The 20,502-nt window shown below is 40.9% G+C and overlaps 2 protein-coding genes across 22 annotated transcripts in view; one reads left to right on the forward strand and one right to left on the reverse strand.

Annotated features, from left to right (window-relative positions):
• Positions 1-802: 802 nt before the first annotated feature.
• LOC139383092 (F-box protein 36a) lies at positions 803-2,224 on the reverse strand. The gene is made up of 4 exons (XM_071127402.1): positions 2,129-2,224; positions 1,684-1,792; positions 1,368-1,540; positions 803-964 (listed from the first exon to the last, which is right to left on the reverse strand). Exons 1-4 carry the CDS (start codon positions 2,222-2,224, stop codon positions 803-805), a joined length of 540 nt encoding a protein of 179 aa, XP_070983503.1.
• A 375-nt stretch (positions 2,225-2,599) lies between these two features.
• Positions 2,600-20,502, forward strand: part of LOC139382795 (E3 ubiquitin-protein ligase TRIP12) — a 53,819-nt gene continuing 35,916 nt past the window's right edge. For 4 of the 21 annotated variants that reach the window (XM_071126989.1, XM_071126994.1, XM_071126992.1 and 1 more), the window contains exons 1-5: positions 2,600-2,710; positions 10,334-10,480; positions 10,939-11,064; positions 11,308-12,104; positions 14,134-14,239. In XM_071126989.1, coding sequence (XP_070983090.1) covers positions 10,383-10,480; positions 10,939-11,064; positions 11,308-12,104; positions 14,134-14,239 — 1,127 coding nt within the window. In that variant the 5' untranslated portion in view covers positions 2,600-2,710; positions 10,334-10,382. Of the gene's footprint in view, positions 2,711-5,021; positions 5,048-10,333; positions 10,481-10,938; positions 11,065-11,307; positions 12,105-14,133; positions 14,240-20,502 lie in introns of all 21 variants that reach the window. The other 17 variants (XM_071126990.1, XM_071126996.1, XM_071126993.1 and 14 more) reach the window with 11 other exon arrangements.

Here is a 20,502-nt window from a genome sequence, read left to right on the forward strand (position 1 = left end):
TAACGATTACGTTTGTCTGACTGGTAGCAGTTGTTTTGCACACGTGACCTTTGTTTTATTCAATCCACCTCCTGACGTAAGGATCTGCACATCTCTGCCACTTTGCTCCCTCTGCTGGCTATAGGGTTTTTATCAGACTCCCCTCCTCACACAGCTCCTTCAGTACAGCTGGTTTTCAGCAGAGGGTGGTAAGAATGCCAAATTGTTTCTCTCAAACAGGAAATGCATCTCCAGCATTATCTCTGACCCATGATATCATAAGTAGCTGAATCTGTTTTAGGCCTACTCTTTATTATAACAGGCATGCATTTAACAATATGTTTAATACAATTGAAAACACCATACCAATTTGTGTTCTTACTGTTATTGAGCGTGATCATGATTGGACACTACCAAGTATAATTTCAACTGAAGAACATCATCCACAGTCACACCCAGAGAGTAGCATACTGAAATAACTTGTGTTTGGCAAATAAACTCTCATTTAATAAACACATCAACAATTCCTTTGCAACATGCATGAATTCAGTAATATTATGACTTTACTTGTAAATAGTGCATACAACATACTGGATTAGAAATCAAATGCAATGACAGAAACCAACTTTTGGCACTTATTGTTTTTGCAGAGAGAATTAAAAAAGTCCTGAAATACACATTCACATAACATAGATCAATCGATTAGTGCATTTTAAACACAGAGACAACACACTATTCAAATAAATAACTCTTGTGCTACTGGCAGAGAAAGTAACATTTCCTCAAATCTTTATTATGAGAGGAGTAACACTGTCTTAAGTGTCTAGCTACCTCCCTGTGCATACTGCTGGTGCTCTTTGGTGTTGAAGAAGGCAAAGAATATCTTCCTCCAGCCCATGGCGTTGGCTAAGGCCTCCATGTCAGGTGTGAGCTCATCACAGCGACCCCTCACAGTCTGTTCCCAGAACTCTGGCGAGTTGCAGAGCTGGGATAACCCATTCCGTATTGAAATACAACACACACACACACAGACAGACAGACAGACAGACAGACAGACAGACAGACAGAGAAACACTAGCTCACTAACTAAATCTAGATTATATTTTCCTGACCGTGTTGTAGCCTAACTAGGGCCCTGAGGTTTTCCTTGTCCGTTCAAAAAACTCAGGGCCCTTAATGAAATAATGTGCATATGAAAGACTTGTGGGCTTTTGCAAATTATTTGGCTACACACTATGCACTGGTTTCCTGGACACATATTACACCTAGTCCTGGATTTAAAAGCAATTTCAATGGAAATTCTCCTTAGATTACACTTTTTAGTCCAGGAGTAGATTACATTTGTATCTGGGAAACTGGCCCTTTGGGTTTTTAAAGCCCAGGCTCACCTTGTGGAACCTCTTTGTGGTCTGTGCCAGCTGTGCTACGTCTTTCAGTTCCAGGAAGGCCAGGATTTGGAGCAGTAGGTCATTGGGCAGGCGCTCCAGGTAGTCAAAGTTCCCTTGGCACAGTGATTGGGTGTACTGTAGGATCTGCTGGCCAAACACCACACCTACCTGTTCTAAAGATGGGTAGTACACACCTACTCAGGGCAGTGCACTTTTCAAGACCCCCAACAGAACCATGTGCATCTACACCAAAACAAATAGAGTAGGTGATGTAGGCTTAATATTTTATGGCAGAGACTTGTAATGGAAACCTTACGCTGCATGCGGGCATCATGCAAAAAGTCATCGTGGGTCATCTTATTTTCTCCAGGTGCAGCTCCCTTGAATTCAATCCGCAAAGAAATCTTCCACGATCTCCATATCACCTGAAGAGAAATTAAAAAATACATAGGCCTGTTATACAACTCAGTTCTCTCAAATCATCAGAGCCTTGTACTTAAGCTATATTCAAAGCATGTTGAAACAGAAAAGTTACTAGCAGAAACAAATGTCTGATACATGAGATTGATATGTAGCACTTTAAAGTACAATCATGCCAATGGAGAGCAACACTACCATATCCAGTGCTGTCTACCATGCCTGCTGTGCTAATGTGTAGCCTTTATCCACAGCCACAGTCCAGCATTGTGCACTTTAACTGTTTTTAACTCCCTGCAATCCGAAGATACATATCAGATGGATGATCAAATATAAGAATTTACCTCAGTTTTAGTGACAGTGAGCTGAAAAAAATCTTTTGTCGGAGGGGGACCCTGACCATTTATTTCAAACACTTTCTTCCCGAGTAGAGACGCCATTTTAGACGCCAAATGGTTACCATGACAACGGAGAGAACTGCAAAATATTTTGTGATAATGAGAGCGATTATGTTCGCAATTGTATACATTGAGGGATTGCTAATAATTTAAGTATATAAATAAAATAATGATCAACCCACAATGTCATGTATATTTTCGAGAAACAGTTGTTGGATTAGGGGGTCACGACCCAGCGGATTAATATTTCGCAGCTATCCTAGCTATCCTACTCTTAATTTTAAATTCTCTAAACACAACTGTAGACAATATTACATACGTGCGCTAAATTGTTATTGAATACATGCATTTATTTGGATCAGGTTCTGTTCAGTGTCGACTTTAACAACTCGAAAGTAGTTCCTAGCGGAAGAATGGGGCACTTTAGAGCGGAGGTATATTGCAGTTGCAGGTCCCTCAGCTGATGTGAAGGCTGAGAGAGTGAAGCTGGTGCACTGTCTGTTACAACTACAACACTGGAACAAATAGGTAATAACATAATATATATAACGTTCAGTGGCATCTTATTCAATAGTTTGAGGGGCTCATTGAGCGTTTAAGACTGAAATACTTGTGAGGAATGGAGAATCCGTCTCGAGAAAAAAAATATGGTTTCCAATTGTCATCTCGAATCCTGTTCCTGCTTTCCTGTTTTTTTGTGTCTGTGTGTGATGCAAGCAGCAAAGAAGGTTCAGAGGCCATTTCGTTTTGCAACTTGTTTTGCCATAAACATACATTAGGTAGCTAGCGATACAAAATAAGCTCGCTAACCAAACAACAACTCTTGAATTGGAAATAGCATAAGGTTAGCCTGTCGGCGAAACAAACATTTTAGCTAGTTAGTTGACTACCAGCTAGCTAGCGTTAGCTAGCTCGCTATCTAGCTAACGGTAGCAATTATCTTAGCGGAATGCTTTCAGTTAGCGACATTTGTTAGCCGGTTAACACTCACTTTAGCTACATCCCCCGATATGATTCGGGTTAAGGTCAACATGTAACGTTAGCTACCTAGCTAATATTAAAAAGCGGCTAATTAACGTTAGCTGCCTACCACCTCTTAAAGTTAACGTGTAATTTAATATTGCGTTCCCCGTTAATAAATATAACGGTAACTATGTTTGTTTGCCAACACTGTTAGCCAGCCAGCTAACGTTATATAGCTAGGTAACATCACGTCTGTCTAAAGAGAACTAAGCAACCAACTAACTTAACAATGCTGAGTAGCAGTAAGAAACGTTAGCTTCCTATTTGGCTAGGATAGCTAATTAAGTAAACGTTTGTTTAGTTTATTGCGTTTATTACACGTCGACAGCTGTTATATTACTGAGGCGATACAATAATTATCAACTAGCCAGCGAACTATCGTTAACTATTTAGCTAGATTATGGAAACGTGAGTTTTGTATTTAGTTACTGTTCGCTATTTAAGGATAACATATTGGATAATGCCGTGTGAATGTCGTTGGATAAAGTTCCGACATTCCCTTTGAATACACTATTGCATTAGCGTAGCTATCCTGTCCTAACAAGAAAGCTAGCTAGCTAAAGGTTAGCAAACTTGTTAGCTAGTACAGCTGAATCCTCTGGTGCGAAGTTAATAATAGTCCGACCGATGCTGTCATTTTCGATGGAAAGCTCAGGTAACTGTTATTTAGACATTTGCCAGCCATTCCATTTGAGGTGGTTTCCATGAAAAACATTTTATTTAGCTACACATTTTTGTGCTGTTGTCTTGATAACGTTCGTTGAACGTTTTTACCACAACAGACCACCAACTACGCATTTTCATGCCACATAGCTAACGTTACATTCATACATAGCTAGCTAATATGTTATTTGCGGACTAGTCCGCATTTTTATATGAATTACTAGACATCTTAGCTAAGTGTAACGCGATAACGTTTGAATCTGAAAGGTACCATATACTAGGCTCTTTGTCTATTGCTAGCTAGCTAACGTTACTGTCAAATGGAAATTTCGGGACAGGGTTTGCTAACCACCTAGCTGGTGCTAACTACGTCAGATGAAGGCCTCTTTGTAAAACGAGATAGAAATAAATTATTGTAGGCTAATAAAAGCTGGTTATAATGAAAGCTATTATAGTAACCCAAGTAGTGAACTGTAGATTGTACAGGACTACAGTGGAACGTGGTAAAACATCAATTGTCAGAGTCGGGACGAATAAATAAACAAAGACTAGGATGTACAGTCAGGGAAGGCCTGGCTAAAAATGGCCTTGCAAGCTTCCCAATTGTTCTTATTTTGTGATCAATATCGCAGTTCATTGGGTCTTAACATGAGTGATGGCATGAAGAATATGTAACTAGTTTATCATATTTTAAATGTTTTAACACGTGCATCATAATGAACTCCCTAAATAAATGTTCAAATTCCACCTTTGAGTCCATTCGACTCTTAACATGAGCATTTTTGCAATGGGTAATTAAATATCATACATTTTCATCATGATAATCTGATCATACATATCGGACTAATATTGACTTAAACTCGCGTGTTTATTATAGCTTAGTTACTGTAACGTTACATGGTGAAGGCCCTTTACTGTTATGTAGCATTGGATTTTGACTTGCTGTATTTTGAGTGCTAGGCCTGAAATATTAATTTGTCTTTGTGCCATATTTCACTGGATATTACTGAAGTGGATTTGCACAGGGACTTGAGTGATTCATTGATGGTGATATATTGCGCAAAGAAATGCATAGCTAATTAATGGCAGAAATTTAGATTTCTTTACAAATCAGCTTGTTTGTTTACCTACCAATTTACTGTGTTGACTCTAGGGCTGGGAATTGCCACGGATCTCACGGTATGATGTTATCACGATACTTGGGCGCTGATATATGTATTGCGACTAACAATGTGTTGTGATTCGATCCTGAGATTTTATTGCGATTTGATCTTCCCAAAAAATTGGTCACTATATGTCTTCTGCAGAGTGACAAGAGATGCACGAGAACGGGTTTTGGTCACTCATGGAAATAAGTGTTGAAAACGAATTGGCTCCCTATTTAAAAAGATGGAGAACAAGCCATGATGGAAAAATACTGGAGTTTTGATGTGGGTACAGCAAACCAGCACTAAAATAATGCAATATATACATTTTCCTGCATGTTTTTTTTGTACATCAATTAAACAAGTCAGCTTTTAAGTTTTCACTACATAGCCTATTTGTTTGATAAAATATAAATGCAACATCCAACAATTTAAAAGATTCTACAGAGTTACAGTTCATTTAAGGAAATCTGTCAATAGAAATAAATTCATCGGGCCCTAATCTATGGATTTCACATGAAGGGTCTTTACCTTTTAGAAAAATGTACAGGTGTGGATCAGAAAACCAGTCAGAATGTGGTGTGACCACCACTTGCCTCATGCAGCGTGACACATCTCCTTTGCATAGAATTGATCAGACTGTTGATTGTGGAATGTTGTCCCACTCCTCTTAAATGGCTGTGCAAAGTTGCTGGATATTGGCAGGAACTGGAACATGGTGTGGTATATGTTGATCCAGAGCATCCCAAACATGCTCAGTGGGTGAAGTGTCTTGAGTATGCAGGCCATGGAAGAACTGGGACATTTTCAGTATACAGGAATTGTGTACAGATCCTTGCGACATGAATGGCACGACAATGGGCCTCGGGATCTCGTCACGGTATCTCTGTGCATTGAAATTGCCATTGATAAAATGCAGTTTGTTGTCCTCATCTTATGCCTGCCCATACCATAATCCCACCACTACAATGGGGCAATCTGTTCACAATGTTGACATCAGCAAACCGCTCGCCCACACGATGACACGTCTGCCATCTGCCTTGTACAGTTGAAACCGGGATTAATCCATGAAGAGCACCCATCTCCAGCATGCCAGGGGCCATCAAAGGTGAGCATTTGACCACTGAAGTCAGTTACAATGCCGAACCACTGTCATGTCAATACCCCGGTGAGGATGACGAGCTCACCGATCTTCCCTGAGACAGTTTGTGCAGAAATTCTTCTGTTGTGCAAACCCACAGTTACATCAGCTGTCCGCTGGACTCCGACGTACCCACAGGTGAATAAGTCGGATGTGGAGGTCCTGGGCTGGCGTGGTTACATGTCGTCTGCAGTTGTGAGACCAATTGGACTTACTGCCAAATTCTCTGAAACTGCATTGGAGGTGGTTTATTGGTGGCCAATTGTGCTCTCCCTCAACTTGAGACATCTGTGGCATTGTGTTGTCTGTCAACTGAATATTTTTGTGACTTTTTATCGTCCACAGCACAAGGTGCAACCAGCTTCTTGATATGCCACACCTGTCAGGTGGATTGATTATATTGGCAAAGGAGAAATGCTCACTAACAGGGATGTAAACAAATGTGTGCACTGAGACACTTTTTGCGCATATGGAACATTTCTGGGATCTTTTGATTTCAGCTCATGAAACATGGGATTAACACTTAATGTTGCCTTTATATTTCTGTTCACTATAGAATATGGAATCTCGAAGTTGCCAGTTGCAGAAACAAAGGGTATTTTTTTTTGTGTGTGTGCACATAATCATCATACACCATATCATCTTCATTTGGAAGTGCATTATTGAATGTCAGCCATAATATAAGACATTGTCTTGTATCATGATTTTTACTTGACATAGACCCTATTTCCAATGTGATTGTCTCCCTTTCCTTCCAATTAGGACTTTTACTCAAGGCTGTTAAATTCCTCTGTAATATGTTTCGGTAGCAGTAGGCCTACATTGCATTGTCAAAATAAAGGTTAAATCAATTAAATTGGGAACTCTGCTAACCTGTTACTTTCAGCCTCTCTGGCATTCTCACTTCAATTATGTCTGTTAGAAGACAAATGGGAATATCTAGGTATCCAAATATATCATTTGGTGAATTTATTAATTTCAAACTGCAGCATTTATCTTATGAAATCTAGCGTTTTTTAAATTCTATTCCGGATTTGAGTCTTACGCAACGAAGAACACGCCATTGGTATCTCAATAATATCAAGGTTGGAGAGAACTGTCAGTTATCCTACCCATGATTTGAATTCGTGGCCTGTACGATATCACAATCATTCTCCAATATAACTTGGCTGTAGATGCGTGGGTTGTTCAGTAACAAAATCGATGCATGCACATCTTCGGGGCAAACAAAAGTCAACTCCAAAGGATTATTGATGTGAAATGTATATATTATATTTTTTATTTAACCTTTATTTAACTAGGCAAGTCCAGCTAAGAGCATTCTTATTTACAATGACTGCCTAGTCTCAATGTTTATTTGAAAACATAAATACATCTATAGCTTAAAATAAAAACTATCTAGTGAATTTTAGCCATATTATCATAGAGGTCAAATAAGTCCAAATAAGACATGCTATCAAGTAGAGGTTGACCAATTTAATTAGGGCCGATTTCAAGTTTTCATAACAATCGATAATCAGCATTTTTGGATGCCGATTTACATTGCAATCCACAAGGAGACTGCGTGGCAAGCTGACCACCTTGTTACGTGAGTGAAGCAAGGAGCCAAGGTAAGTTGCTAGCTAGCATTATACTTACCTTATTAAAAAAATCAATCTTCACATAACTAGTGATTAACTACACATGGTTGATATTTACTAGTTTAACTAGCTTGTCCTGCGTTGCATATAATCAATGCGGTGTCTGTTAATTTATCATCGAATCACAGCCTACTTCGCCAAACGGGTGACGATTTAACAAAAGCACATTCGCGAAAAAAGCACAATCGTAGCACCAATGTACTTAACCATAAACACCAATGCCTTTATTAAAATCAATACACAGGTATATATTTTTAAACCTGCATATTTAGTTAAAATAAATTAATGTTAGCAGGCATTATTAGCTAGGGAAATTGTCACTTCTCTTGCGTTCAGTGTAAGCAGAGTCGGGGTATATGCAGCAGTTCAGGCCGCCTGGCTCGTTGCGAACTGTGTGAAGACTGTTTCTTCCTTATAAAGATCGTAATTAAATTGCCAAAATTTTACATAATTATGACATAACATTGAAGGTTGTGCAATGTAACAGCAACATTTAGACTTAGGTTTGTCACCTGTTCGATAAAATACGGAATGGTTCCGTATTTCACTGAAAGAATAAACATTTTGTTTTTTAAATGATTGTTTCTGGATTTGACCATATTAATGACCCAAGGCTCGTATTTCTGTGTGTTTTTATTATATTATAATTAAGTCTGTGATTTGATAGAGTAGTCTGACTGAGCGGTGGTAGGCAGCACCAGGCTCGTAATCATTCATTCAAACTGCACTTTCCTGCATTTGCCAGCAGCTCTTCGCAATGCTTGAAGCACAGCGCTGTTTATGACTTCAAGCCTATCAACTCTCGGGATTAGGCTGGAAATATTAAAGTGCCTATAAGAACATCCAATCGTCAAAGGCATATGAAATACAAATGGTATAGAGAAATAGTCCTATAATAACTACAACCTAAAACCCGGAATGTTGGAGGCTCATGTTAAAAGGAACCACTCGCTTTTGAATGTTCTTAGTAAGGAACTTAAACGTTTGCTTTTTTTACATGGCACATATTGCACTTTTACTTATGTGTTTTTTTTTGTTGCATTATTTAAACCAAATTGAACATGTTTCATTATTTATTTGAGACTAAATTCATTTAATGTATTATTTTAAAATAAGTGTTCATTGTTCATTCACCTTTGTTGTAATTGTCATTATTACAAATATCTAAAAATTGGCCGATTTTTTTTTTTTCTTTTTTTTTCTCTTTTTTTTTTCTTTTATTTATTTGTAAAAAAAAAAAAATTTTATTTTATTATTATTATTTTTTTTATATAAATATTTTTATATTTTATTTATTTATTTTTAAATCGATATTGTGTTTTTTTGTTTGTTGGTCCTCCAATATTCGGTATCAGCATAATTGGTTGACCTCTACTATCAAGACACTACTATCAAGACACTACTAGCTGAAACAAACCACCTACATTTCCCAACATGGCACATTCTTGCTATTGAAAGATCAGATAGCTAGAGACAATTGTAAAACACAGCCTTTGCCCCATAGATGCACAATTTCATGACCCTGTCAGGCAACAAGTCCTCAGCTGGTCATATTCACCACTGCAGCGGGGGAAGGCGAAAGTATGCTTATTTTGTGTAATGGTATATGCACCCACTCCATTGTGTATTGTTATCCCTGTATTTCATGACCCTACTCCCCAACACACCAACCCCACTTTAGTTGAGAATGCAAATGGTGGCAGTAGGTGCATGGAACACCCTCTGAGTTGGTTCTCCGAAGACTCTGTATGCTTTCTTCAGTGATTGGCTATGACAAGCATACACGCAGACTCTTAGTAATGGGTTACCCCCGGTGACCTGGAGACGATGTAGACTAAAGACAATTCGTGGCTGTTCTCTCTGTTCTAATCTATACTGAACAAAAATATAAATGCACAATCTTGTGCATTATTTCAGCTCATGAAACCTGAGACCAGCACTTTACATGTTGTGTTTTATATTTTTGTTCAGTGTAGGTCTCTTCATGTTCCCAGGATAATACTTAGCCTAGATGTGTTGGCTTATGTGATCTTGTGATTTATAACGCTATCTGCGTAGTTTAGTTTGTTGTGGACAGTCATTTTGGGCCTGTCGTCATTGTCTCTGTTTGGATCAATCTGCCCTCTATATTTGGGCTGATTAGATTTCAGAGCTGTATGTAGCTGTGTGATGCGTTTTGGCTTGAGGCTCATTGATCTCGCGGGCTGCCCTGTGCTGCCTCCAAACAAATGGTCATGTGTAACGTGAGTAATACGATTTTCCACTAATTGGTCTTTTGACCAATCACATTAGATATTTTTCTGATCTGATTGATTGAAAAAAAGTTGGGCTGCCTGTAAACGCAGCCAATGTGGTTTTGAGAGTGATAATGTGGGGTTGAGGGGCAATTTTTTTCTTCTCCAAACTGCAGCATTGATTGCATCAACAGCCACCACCAACACATGTTAATTGTTTTTTACTTGGTTTTGGAACATGTCACACACATCCTGATGTCTCACCCACGATCTGATGTTTTTCTTTTCTCTCCTCCTCGGTCTAGTGAATGGTAGTGTCTAGAAAGGGTATGTCCCTTCAGGAGAGAGGTGCCAATGTCCAACCGGCCTAATTCCAATCCAGGGGGGTCACTGCGCCGTTCACAGAGGAACACTGCTGCGGCCCAGCCACAAGACCATACAGTCACGGGAAGGTAAGCCACCCAGCACATTTTAATATCTTTCTCGTTTGTGTTATGTATTGGAGTCTGCTTGTACATGTGAGGGCATGCTTGAAGCTCTTCTCTACTGTATAGTCTTCTCTACTTTTCTCAAAATGGCTGCCATTATTCCTGTTCACCATTGATATTAACTTTAATACGGGTCTAAACCTTATCAGAGCTGGCGCTGATATTGTTCATTCTGTTTCAAAATATTTCTTAAGCTTTTCCAATGTGTTTATGTGAAAGGAAAAGCATTGGGGGGTATTTTTTATGAATCTACCAGTACACCTGCATTTAGGTTGTTTTTGCACAGTGTTGTACAGAGGCATTCCTTGGAGCAGTACAGGATGGGTGAACAATGATAGGGGAATAACTAAGTATTTTATTCATGGTATGGAGTGATCACGCAAAACCCATACTCACTTGCTCTTTAATTCCCAACCTTACAGGTTGCAGTCAGAGCAGGTAAAACATAAAACAAATTCCCCTCCTGAAAGTAGAAGACCTAAATCTAAGGCTTCCAAAGCCGCACCCAGCTCAGCCTCTGGCCAGTCCAGGGGGCACAGCTCAAGAAGGTACCCCTCCTCTCTCCTTAGCACTCACTGTGTGTTTGTGGGGTCTGCTTTTGACAATTAGACTATGGCGCTTAAATAAAAATGTGTTTTCAATATGGTTTGTTTTATATCTATTCCGCCCTTGGCTATTCACTCTAGGCCTAAATTAATTGAATGGAAGCATTGTACTTGATCGCTTTGTCTTTCCAGTTTAGAAACTGTGCTAAAAGGTTCTCTTTTTCCTCTCCTCCATCGTCCTGGCAGTAGCAGTCTGTCACTGTCTGTGGCTTCATTTGTGCTGCAAGACGACCCAGACGCCGCAGGGACATCCGAGCGAGAGCCAACAGGTCACCAATCCAAGAGTGAAGGCACCACCCGAGGGTTGAAGAGAAGTTCTGCACCTGATCTCAACAACACCTACACCCCCACCCCAGCCAAAAAGTCCAAATCCCACCCTCCACCCAGAGACCATACCACTGAGTCCAAGAAAGGCCCTGCCAAGTCCTCCAAGAAGAGACCCCTGGCTCCAGAGCTGCCCACGCCCACAGGCCGCGGCCAGAGCAGCAAGAGCGGGGCCTCTGGGGCCTCACCAACCCAGAAACGGAAGAAGGCTGACTCCCTCCCCGGTCTGAGCAGCACTGCTGGGTCCCTCCCCAACCGTACCGACGGCAGATCTGCAAAACCCACCAAGCTGGCGTCGAAATCGGCCGCCTCAGCCAAAGCTGGGTGTAGCACCGTGACTGACTCCTCTTCTTCTGCCTCCACCTCCTCCTCCTCCTCCACCGGCCCAAACAGTGCCACCTCCACGCAGGGCGCCAGGCTCAAGCAGGGCAAAGACCAGAACAAGGCACGTCGCTCCCGCTCCGCCTCCAGCCCTTCCCCACGCCGAAGCACCCGCGACAGGGAGCAGGCCAAAGCTGCAGTCTCGTCCAAGTTTGAGTGGGCCTCCCGCTTCAGTCCCAAAGTCAACCTGCCAAAGCCCAAATTGTCCCTACCTGGCTCCTCTAAGCCCGAGACCTCCTCCAAACCTGGGCCCTCAGGACTACAAGCCAAACTAGCAAGTGAGTCTGTCCCGCCCTCTCCTTATACCTGTGCACCGTTTCCCTTCAACCAAGGGGGAGTTGGGTTTGGGGTGCTCATATTTGTAATGGTCAGCCAGCCAGGGTCAAAGCATTGCTGTCTTTGGAGGGTTTGGCATGGTGCTCTGTAGGGGCTCTGGTAGAGGTTACTTTTCGGGATTAAATGTCACAGGGACAGGACCCCTGTTGCGGCGTCAGTTACAGAAACTCACTTTGCACTGGGACCTGCTGCTGCTGCCGGGGTGACTGCTTCTCACGCCAGGCACAATCCACTCCACCACACACACACACACACTCCAAGCAGGGATTAACCCTGCTCAGACAGTCAGTGCTCATAAACATGCACGGACATAACCTTGCGGATAAACTCCCACAGACACAAGTGTAACTGGTATAGGCAGTCCCAATTGTCGTCTTTGTTCCCTTTTGGCCCTAACCCTTCAATGTTTAGTGTCTGGATTAGCATCACAGGGTAGTGACTCGGCTGGTGGCTCAACTGTAGCCTGTTGGACTGTGGCACAAATTGATATTTTGTAAAGGAAGGACACTGAATAACTACAGCACCTCAAGTGTTGGGTAGGTGGTAAGGGCTAGCTATTGTGCTCGGAGGCATTTAAAATACTTTTGCTTTCAGATCAGACACAATCAGCCCTGAGGTTACGGAGGTCACACCACAGCGATGCGCTGTGGGAGTTGTAGTGTAGGATGGTCAGACCGCAGCTGTGGTGTGTTTTGAAGTGAAAGACTGCATGGCTCCAAATGTCCAAAGTCTCATACAGTTTGAGTTTAAAGCTCATAGGTGGGTTAGGGGGGATGTGTCACGAATGTAGTGCATGTGGGCGAGTGGAAGATGATCAGTGATTCAGCGGTGGGTCAATGTGTTCTGGGTTGGGGATCTAAGATGGTAACTGAGGCTAGGCACGCTGCCACAGGGCCCAGCTCCAAACATGTGCCTGCTCTGAGAGGCCCTGACCAGACTGCCCTGCCTGCCTGCCGGTTGACTAGCAAGCGTCAGGTTCTCACTGGGGAGGGGAGCAGAGTGATTCACACACTTTTATTAAGTAGGGAGGGGCACAGATTGTCACTTCTAGTGCACGCTGTCACACACACACTCAACATCTATTCTCAGTCTCTGTGGAGTCTGCTGCTATGATGGTGAGTAAGCCAGAATGCATGGTGGAGTACGAGGTGTAGCTGTGATGGCGCGCAACAGGCTTTCTGCTGTAGCAACAATATAGTGCCATTTGGATTCTTCTGTTGGGGAACTGGTGGTGTTACTTGGGTTAATTGGTGAGGGGTGTGTGTGGTTGCGTTTGTGACTACTTGTCTGCTGACAGCCCCTGTATTGTATGTGTGTTGGGAAAAGGTCAGTCATATCTTTGCACTCTGTGTTGGGACCCTCAGGTTTAGCATGAAGGTTGTTCTGTTCTAGGTCTGTACTAGTGAGAGAGAGGCTATTTATACTCTCCCAGCGTCAGTGGCACTGGGCTCTCGACTGAGAAACACCAGAGCTGTCAGTGTATGACTGTGCTCCCTGGGTGGCTCTTACTGTTATTAGTGACTGGTGCCGACCCCCTCTGAACCAGACCTTGCTTTTGACCGTTATGTCACGTGTCAACCACTAACTACTACTGTATTTAGCCAAGGTGGCTGGCTTCAGTTAACCAGGTTTGGGGTTAAAAAAAAATCACACAAAAAACAACTGTACGTATTAAACTGAAATTCCAGTTTATCTACTGGGAAAAACACTGGTTATTACTGTCCAAACCATTCAGGTTGGTTGGAATATCTAAGCCACCAGTTGGTTAGTAATGGTTGTAGACTAAACCAACATTATAGAAAGGTGCGTCTGCGTAGCTTAATCATTTGCAAACAAATAATTCCTTTTAACTGATGGATAAACTGGTTATCCTGATAGTGGGCCACTAGAGGTGTTAGATTGCGCTATCACTGTGAGTTATCCTCTTTTGCCTTGGCTGTTTAGTCATTGGCTCCTTGTTTCTCTCATCAGGTTTGAGGAAGTCCACTAAGAAGCGCAGCGAGTCTCCTCCAGCAGAGCTCCCCAGCTTTCGGCGGAGCACACGTCAGAAGACCACGGGCTCCTGCGCCAGCACCAGGTACTACAGCCTCACACTGCTCTCAATGTCATCTCTCAATTTCTCCAGTCTAAAGACCCAAGTCAATTGTAGTCGGTTGTATTTCGGTGTTCACAAAAAGTATTTAACAATACATCCAATATTTTATGGAAGTAGGTGGCTTCCTTGGCAATACCTAATGAAATTGTCCCTGAGATGTCAATCTTTCAGTGCATTACGGAAGTGTGTTGTCAGTCATAACATGTTTAAAAGGGAAAATCCACTCCAGACATGAAACACCTGTCAATTTGGCTATAGTCTATGTTCTATGAGTTGGTAAAATAACTATTTTCACCATGTCAAGTTAGAAGTTAAATCAGTCTTTGAAATCGTGTTGTAATGCATTATCATAAGGATCTCATCAGTGCAGATGTGAAATGCGTTATTCCCCAACTCTTTTAAAACAATTACCTGCGCTCCAGATCGCACAATGCACGTTTCTCCGCTCCCTCCTCGCCTTTGCCCTTGCCGTTGGGAAAGCGTAGATTCGGTAACGAATCTATGGAATTCGACCAAACCATGGAAATTCTATATCAACACCACACACGCGTACTTCCCTGGGGGAAAGATTCAGAATCTCCTTATTGCTGCCCTTCAGAATTAGCCTACTTTTAGGCTTTTTTTGTATTTTACACTGTTGGGGTAAAAATCGGAGTATAATGCTTGAGTGGATGTCAACACAAATACATGTTAATGTCATCACCAATCAACTACATCACAATTAAAACGTCTTCAACTACCACCACCAATTTTATATGGCTAGCTATGCTACCAACTTCTACAAATGGGAGTTAGCATTTAGCAGACATTTTTCCAAACCTGAAAATTCTGACCGTGTTGTGAGCCTATTAAAATTCCTAAATTGGGACAAAAATCCTCTTTGTTAGACCAGATTCTTTGAATGTCCTCCACACAGGTGGACTTAATTAGTGTCACATGATCTGTGTGTGTGTGTGTGTGTGTGTGTGTGTGTGTGTGTGCGCACACAGAGTTGAAGTCAGAAGTTTACATACACCTTAGCCAAATGCATTTAAAGGCAGTTTTTCACAATTCATGTCATTTAATCCTAGAAAAAATTCCCTGTTTTAGGTCAGTTAGGGTCACCACTTTATTTTAAGAATGTGAAATGTCAGAATAATAGTGATTTCTTTCTTTCATCACATTCCCAGTGGGTCAGAAGTTTACGTACACTCAATTAGTATTTGGTAGCATTGCCTTTAACTTCTTATGGCTTGCGGAACCCCTCGACAACATTCCGCTGAAAGGGCAGCACGCGAAGTTCAAAAATACTTTTTCGAAATATATAACTTTCATACATTCACAAGTGCAATACACCAAATTAAAGAAACTTCTTGTTAAAACTTCTTGCTCCTACTTGAGACGCATATGTCTCAAGTAGGCACCTGGAAATGCAAATGCGCTACGCTAAATGCTAAATGTACTCGTTAAAACTCAAACGTTCATCAAAATACACATGCAGGGTATTAAATTAAAGCTACACTCGTTGTGAATCTAGCCAACAAGTCAGATTTTTAAAATGCTTTTCGGCGAAAGCATGAGAAGCTATTATCTGATAGCAACACCCCAAATATGCAACACCCCAAAATGCCTGAATGCGACGTAAACAAGATTTAGCGTAGCCGGTGCTACACAAAACGCAGAAATAAAATATAAAACATTCATTACCTTTGACGAGCTTCTTTCTTGGCACTCCTATATGCCCCATAAACATCACTATTGGGTCTTTTTTTCGATTAAATCGGTCCATATATACCCAAAATAGCTTTCTATGGAAGCTGTGTAATTCAGAAAAAAACATTGTTTTAAAACGCAGCGTCATTTTTTTAAAATTAAAAAAGTCGACGATAAACTTTCACAAAACACTTCGAAATACTTTTGTAATCCAACTTTAGGTATTAGTAAACGTTTATAATCTATCAAAATGATTACAGGGCGATGTGTATTCAATAGCTCCTCGTCTTCAAATCAATGGCTGAAAATGTGCACTTCACAACATCCTGGCGGAGACCGGAAGAAATTGAATCCAGTTAGTTGGATTTACCAACAAAAAACTCCCCGGAAAATGACGACAATGGCGACATCGTGTGGAATCTGTAGGAATTGCATGCAGGTCCATAATTAATTTTGTGCCCTTTTAACAACCCATGAAAGTGACGCATGGAAATTATTTTTAGCTTTCAGAGAGCAGTTTTTCTTGCGCTTTTCGATGAAACACACAATCTGTTATAGTCACAGCCGTGATTTAACCAGTTTTAGAAACTTCAGAGTGTTTTCTATCCACACATACTAATCATATGCATATACTATATTCCTGGCATGAGTAGCAGGACGCTGAAAAGTTGCGCGATTTTTAACAGAATGTTCGAAAAAGGAGGGGGTAGGATGAAGAGGTTTTAATCTACCCATCGTGTCCAATTTCAAAAAGGCTTTACAGCGAAAGCACAACAAATGATTGTTAGATCAGAGCCTAGTCACAAACATACACAGCCAGTTTCCAGCCAAAGAGAGGCGTCACAAAAAGCAGAAATAGAGGAAATTAATCACTAACCTTTGATCTTCATCAGATGACACTCATAGGACTTCATGTTACACAATACATGTATGTTTTGTTCGATGAAGTGCATATTTATATTCAAAAATCTGTTTACATTGGCGCGTTACGTTCCGTATTGTTTTGCTTCCAAAACATCCGGTGATTTTGCAGAGAGCCACATCAATTTACAGAAATAGTCATCATAAACTTTAATATAAGATACAAGTGTAATGCACAGAATTAGAGATATACTTCTCCTTAATGCAACCGCTGTGTCAGATTTCATTTTTTTCCCCGGAAAAAGCAAACCATGCAATAATCTGATTACGGCACTCAGACAACAAACCAAGCCATACAGATATCCGCCATGTTGGAGTCAACAGAAGTCAGAAATAGCATTATAAATATTCACTTACCTTTGATCTTCATCAGAATGCACTCCCAGGAATCCCTGTTCCACAAATGTTTGTTTTGTTCGATAAAGTCAATTTATGTCCAAATACCTCCTTTTGTTAGCACGTTCAGGTCACAAATCTAAACTCACGACGCGCGGGCAGGTCCAGGTGAAAAGGCATATTACAGTTCGTAGAAACATGTATAGAATCAATCTTTAGGATGTTTTTATCATAAATCTTCAATAATGTTCCAACCAGAGAATTCCTTTGTCTTCAGAAATGCAATGGAACGCAAGCTTTCTCACGTGAACGCGTGTGACCAGCTCATGCCACTCTGACAGACCACTGACTTATTCAGCTCCCATTCCCTACTCCTTCACAGTAGAAGCATCAAAAAAGGTTCTAAAAACCTGACACCTATTGGAAGCCTTAGGAAGTGCAATTTGACCCCATAGACACTGTATATTTGATAGGCAAAGAGTTGAAAAACTACAAACCTCAGATTTCCCACTTCCTGGTTGGATTTTTCTCAGGTTTTCGCCTGCCATGTGAGTTCTGTTATACTCAGACATCATTCAAACAGTTTTAGAAACTTCAGTGTTTTCTATCCAATACTACTAATAATATGCATATATTAGCATCTGGGACAGAGTAGCAGGCAGTTCCCTCTGGGCATGCTTTTCATCCAAATGTGAAAATGCTGCCCCCTATCCCAAACAGTTAAATTGTTTAACTTGGGTCAAATGTTTCGGGTGGCCCTCCACCAGCTTCCCTCAATAAGGGTTTTGTGATGGCCACTCCAATACCTTGACTTTGTTGTCCTTAAGACATTTTGCGACAACTTTGTAAGTATGTTTGGGTTCATTGTCCATTTGGAAGACCCATTTGCGACCAAGCTTTAACTTCCTGACTGAGGTCTTGAGATGTTGCTTCAATATATCCACATAATTGTCCTTCCCCATGATGCCATCTGTTTTGTGAAGTGCACCAGTCCCTCCTGCAGCAAAACACCCCCCACATGATGCTGCCACCCCCGTGCTTCACGGTTGGGATGGTGTTCTTCAGCTTGCAAGCCTCCCCCTTTTTTCCTCCAAACATAACGATTGTCATTATGGCCAAACAGTTATATTTTGTTTCATCAGACCAGAGGACATTTCTCCAAAAAGTACCATCTTTGTCCCTATGTGCAGTTGCATACCATAGTCTGGCTTTTTTATGGCGTTTTTGGAGCAGTGGCTTCTTCCTTGCTGAGTGGCCTTTCCGGTTATGTCGATATAGGACTCGTTTTACCTGTGGATATAGTTACTTTTGTATCCGTTTCCTCCAGCATCTTCACAAGGTCCTTTGCCGTTGTTCTGGGATTAATTTGTACTTTTCGCACCAAAGTACATTCATCTCTAGGAGACCGAACACGTCTCCTTCCTGAGTGTTATGATGGCTACATGGTGTTTATACTTGCGTACCATTGATTGTACAGATGAACGTGGTACCTTCAGGCATTTGGAAATTGCTCCCAAGGATGAACCAAACTTGTGGAGGTCCTCAATTATTTTGGGGGGGGGTCTTGGCTGATTTCTTTAGATTGTCCCATGATGTTAAGCAAGAGGCACTGAGTTTGAAGGTAGGCCTTGAAATACGTCCACAGGTACACCTCCAATTGACTCAAATGATGTCGATTAGCTTTATCAGAAGCTTCTTAAGCCATGACATTACCTGGAATTTTCCAAGCTGTTTAACTTCTTGGTGACGGGACAGTATTTTCACGTCCGGATGAAATGCATGCCCAAATTCAACTGCCTGCTACTCATCCCCAGAATATAAGATATGCATATTATATATTATATAGATTTGGATAGAAAACACTCTGAAGTTTCTAAAACTGTTTGAATCATGTCTGTGAGTATAACAGAACTTATGTAGCAGGCGAAACCCCGTTCCTACTGCTTCCACTGGATGTCACCAGTCTTTAGAAATTGGTTGAGGTTTTTCCTTTGTGTAATGAAGAATTAACCCTGTTCAAAACGAGGGTCACTTCAAGTGTACTGTTAGAGGCGCGTGACCAGAAAGGTAGCGTCAGTTTGTTTTCTTCCTGTATTGAACACAGATCATCCCCACTTCAATATTATCGATTAGTTACTTTAAAAAATACCTAAAGATGTATTACAAAAGTAGTTCGAAATGTTTTGGCAAGGTTTACAGGTAAGCTTAGATATTTTGTAGTCACGTTGCGCAAGTTGAAACCATTTTTTTTCTGGATCAAACGCGCCAAATAAATTGAAATTTTGGATATATGGACAGAATTAATCAAACAAAAGGACCATTTGGGATGTTTATGGGACATATTGGCGTGCCAACAGAAGAAGCTCGTCAAAGGTAAAGCATGATTTATATTTTTATTTCTGCGTTTTGTTTCGCGCCTGTAGGGTTGAAATGTTTTCTCTTTTGTTTAATATGGTGCTATCCTCAGATGATAGCATCGTTTGCTTTCGCCGAAAAGCCTTTTTGAAATCTGACATGTTGGCTGGATTCCCAACATGTGTAGCTTTAATTTGGTATCTTACATGTGTGATTTCATGAAAGTTAGATTTTTATAGGAATTTATTTGAATTTGGGGCTTTGCATTTTCTCTGGCTTTTGGCCAAATGAGACGCTACCGTCCCACATATCCCAGAGAGGTTGTCATTGAGGTCTGGGCGTTGACCAGGCCATTCCAAGACATTTAAATGTTTTTGCTTTAGCAGTATGCAACCAGATTCCTTTTCCTATGGCTTCCCCATGGTGTGAACGTGAATAGTTATGCACGTTCAAGTTTTTTTGGGGGGGGGGGGTCGTATTTCTTGTTTCACAATATTATTTTGCATCTTCTAAATGGTAGCCATGTTGTGTAACTCAAATGATACCAACCCCCCCAAAAAATCAATTTTAATTCCAGGTTGTAAGGCAACAAAATGTTAATTGTTAATTTTACAGCTGGCTAACTACTTCACATGATAATATTAGCTTTGATATTATCGTGTGTAGCTACATTTGCTAGCTAGCTACATAGCCAGCCAAGAGAGAGCGTTGCATTGTTGATTTTGTAGTCGACTTGCGCTGCAACAAATTTCTACAACATTTTTCACATGTTGCTACCAACCTTATAATAATGACAAAATGAAAAATGTAATCGCCGAAAACAGAATTTTCACATTATTAGTGTTATTTAACACTAACTCATAGGAACTTGTGGTTTTGGGTGGATTATTCCTTCAAATTAAATGTCCAGTGTTTCCAGATTTCTAACAAATATTACAAAA

This window comes from Oncorhynchus clarkii, chromosome 24 (genome assembly GCF_045791955.1).
Source record: "Oncorhynchus clarkii lewisi isolate Uvic-CL-2024 chromosome 24, UVic_Ocla_1.0, whole genome shotgun sequence".
Classification (NCBI taxonomy): Eukaryota; Metazoa; Chordata; class Actinopteri; order Salmoniformes; family Salmonidae; genus Oncorhynchus; species Oncorhynchus clarkii.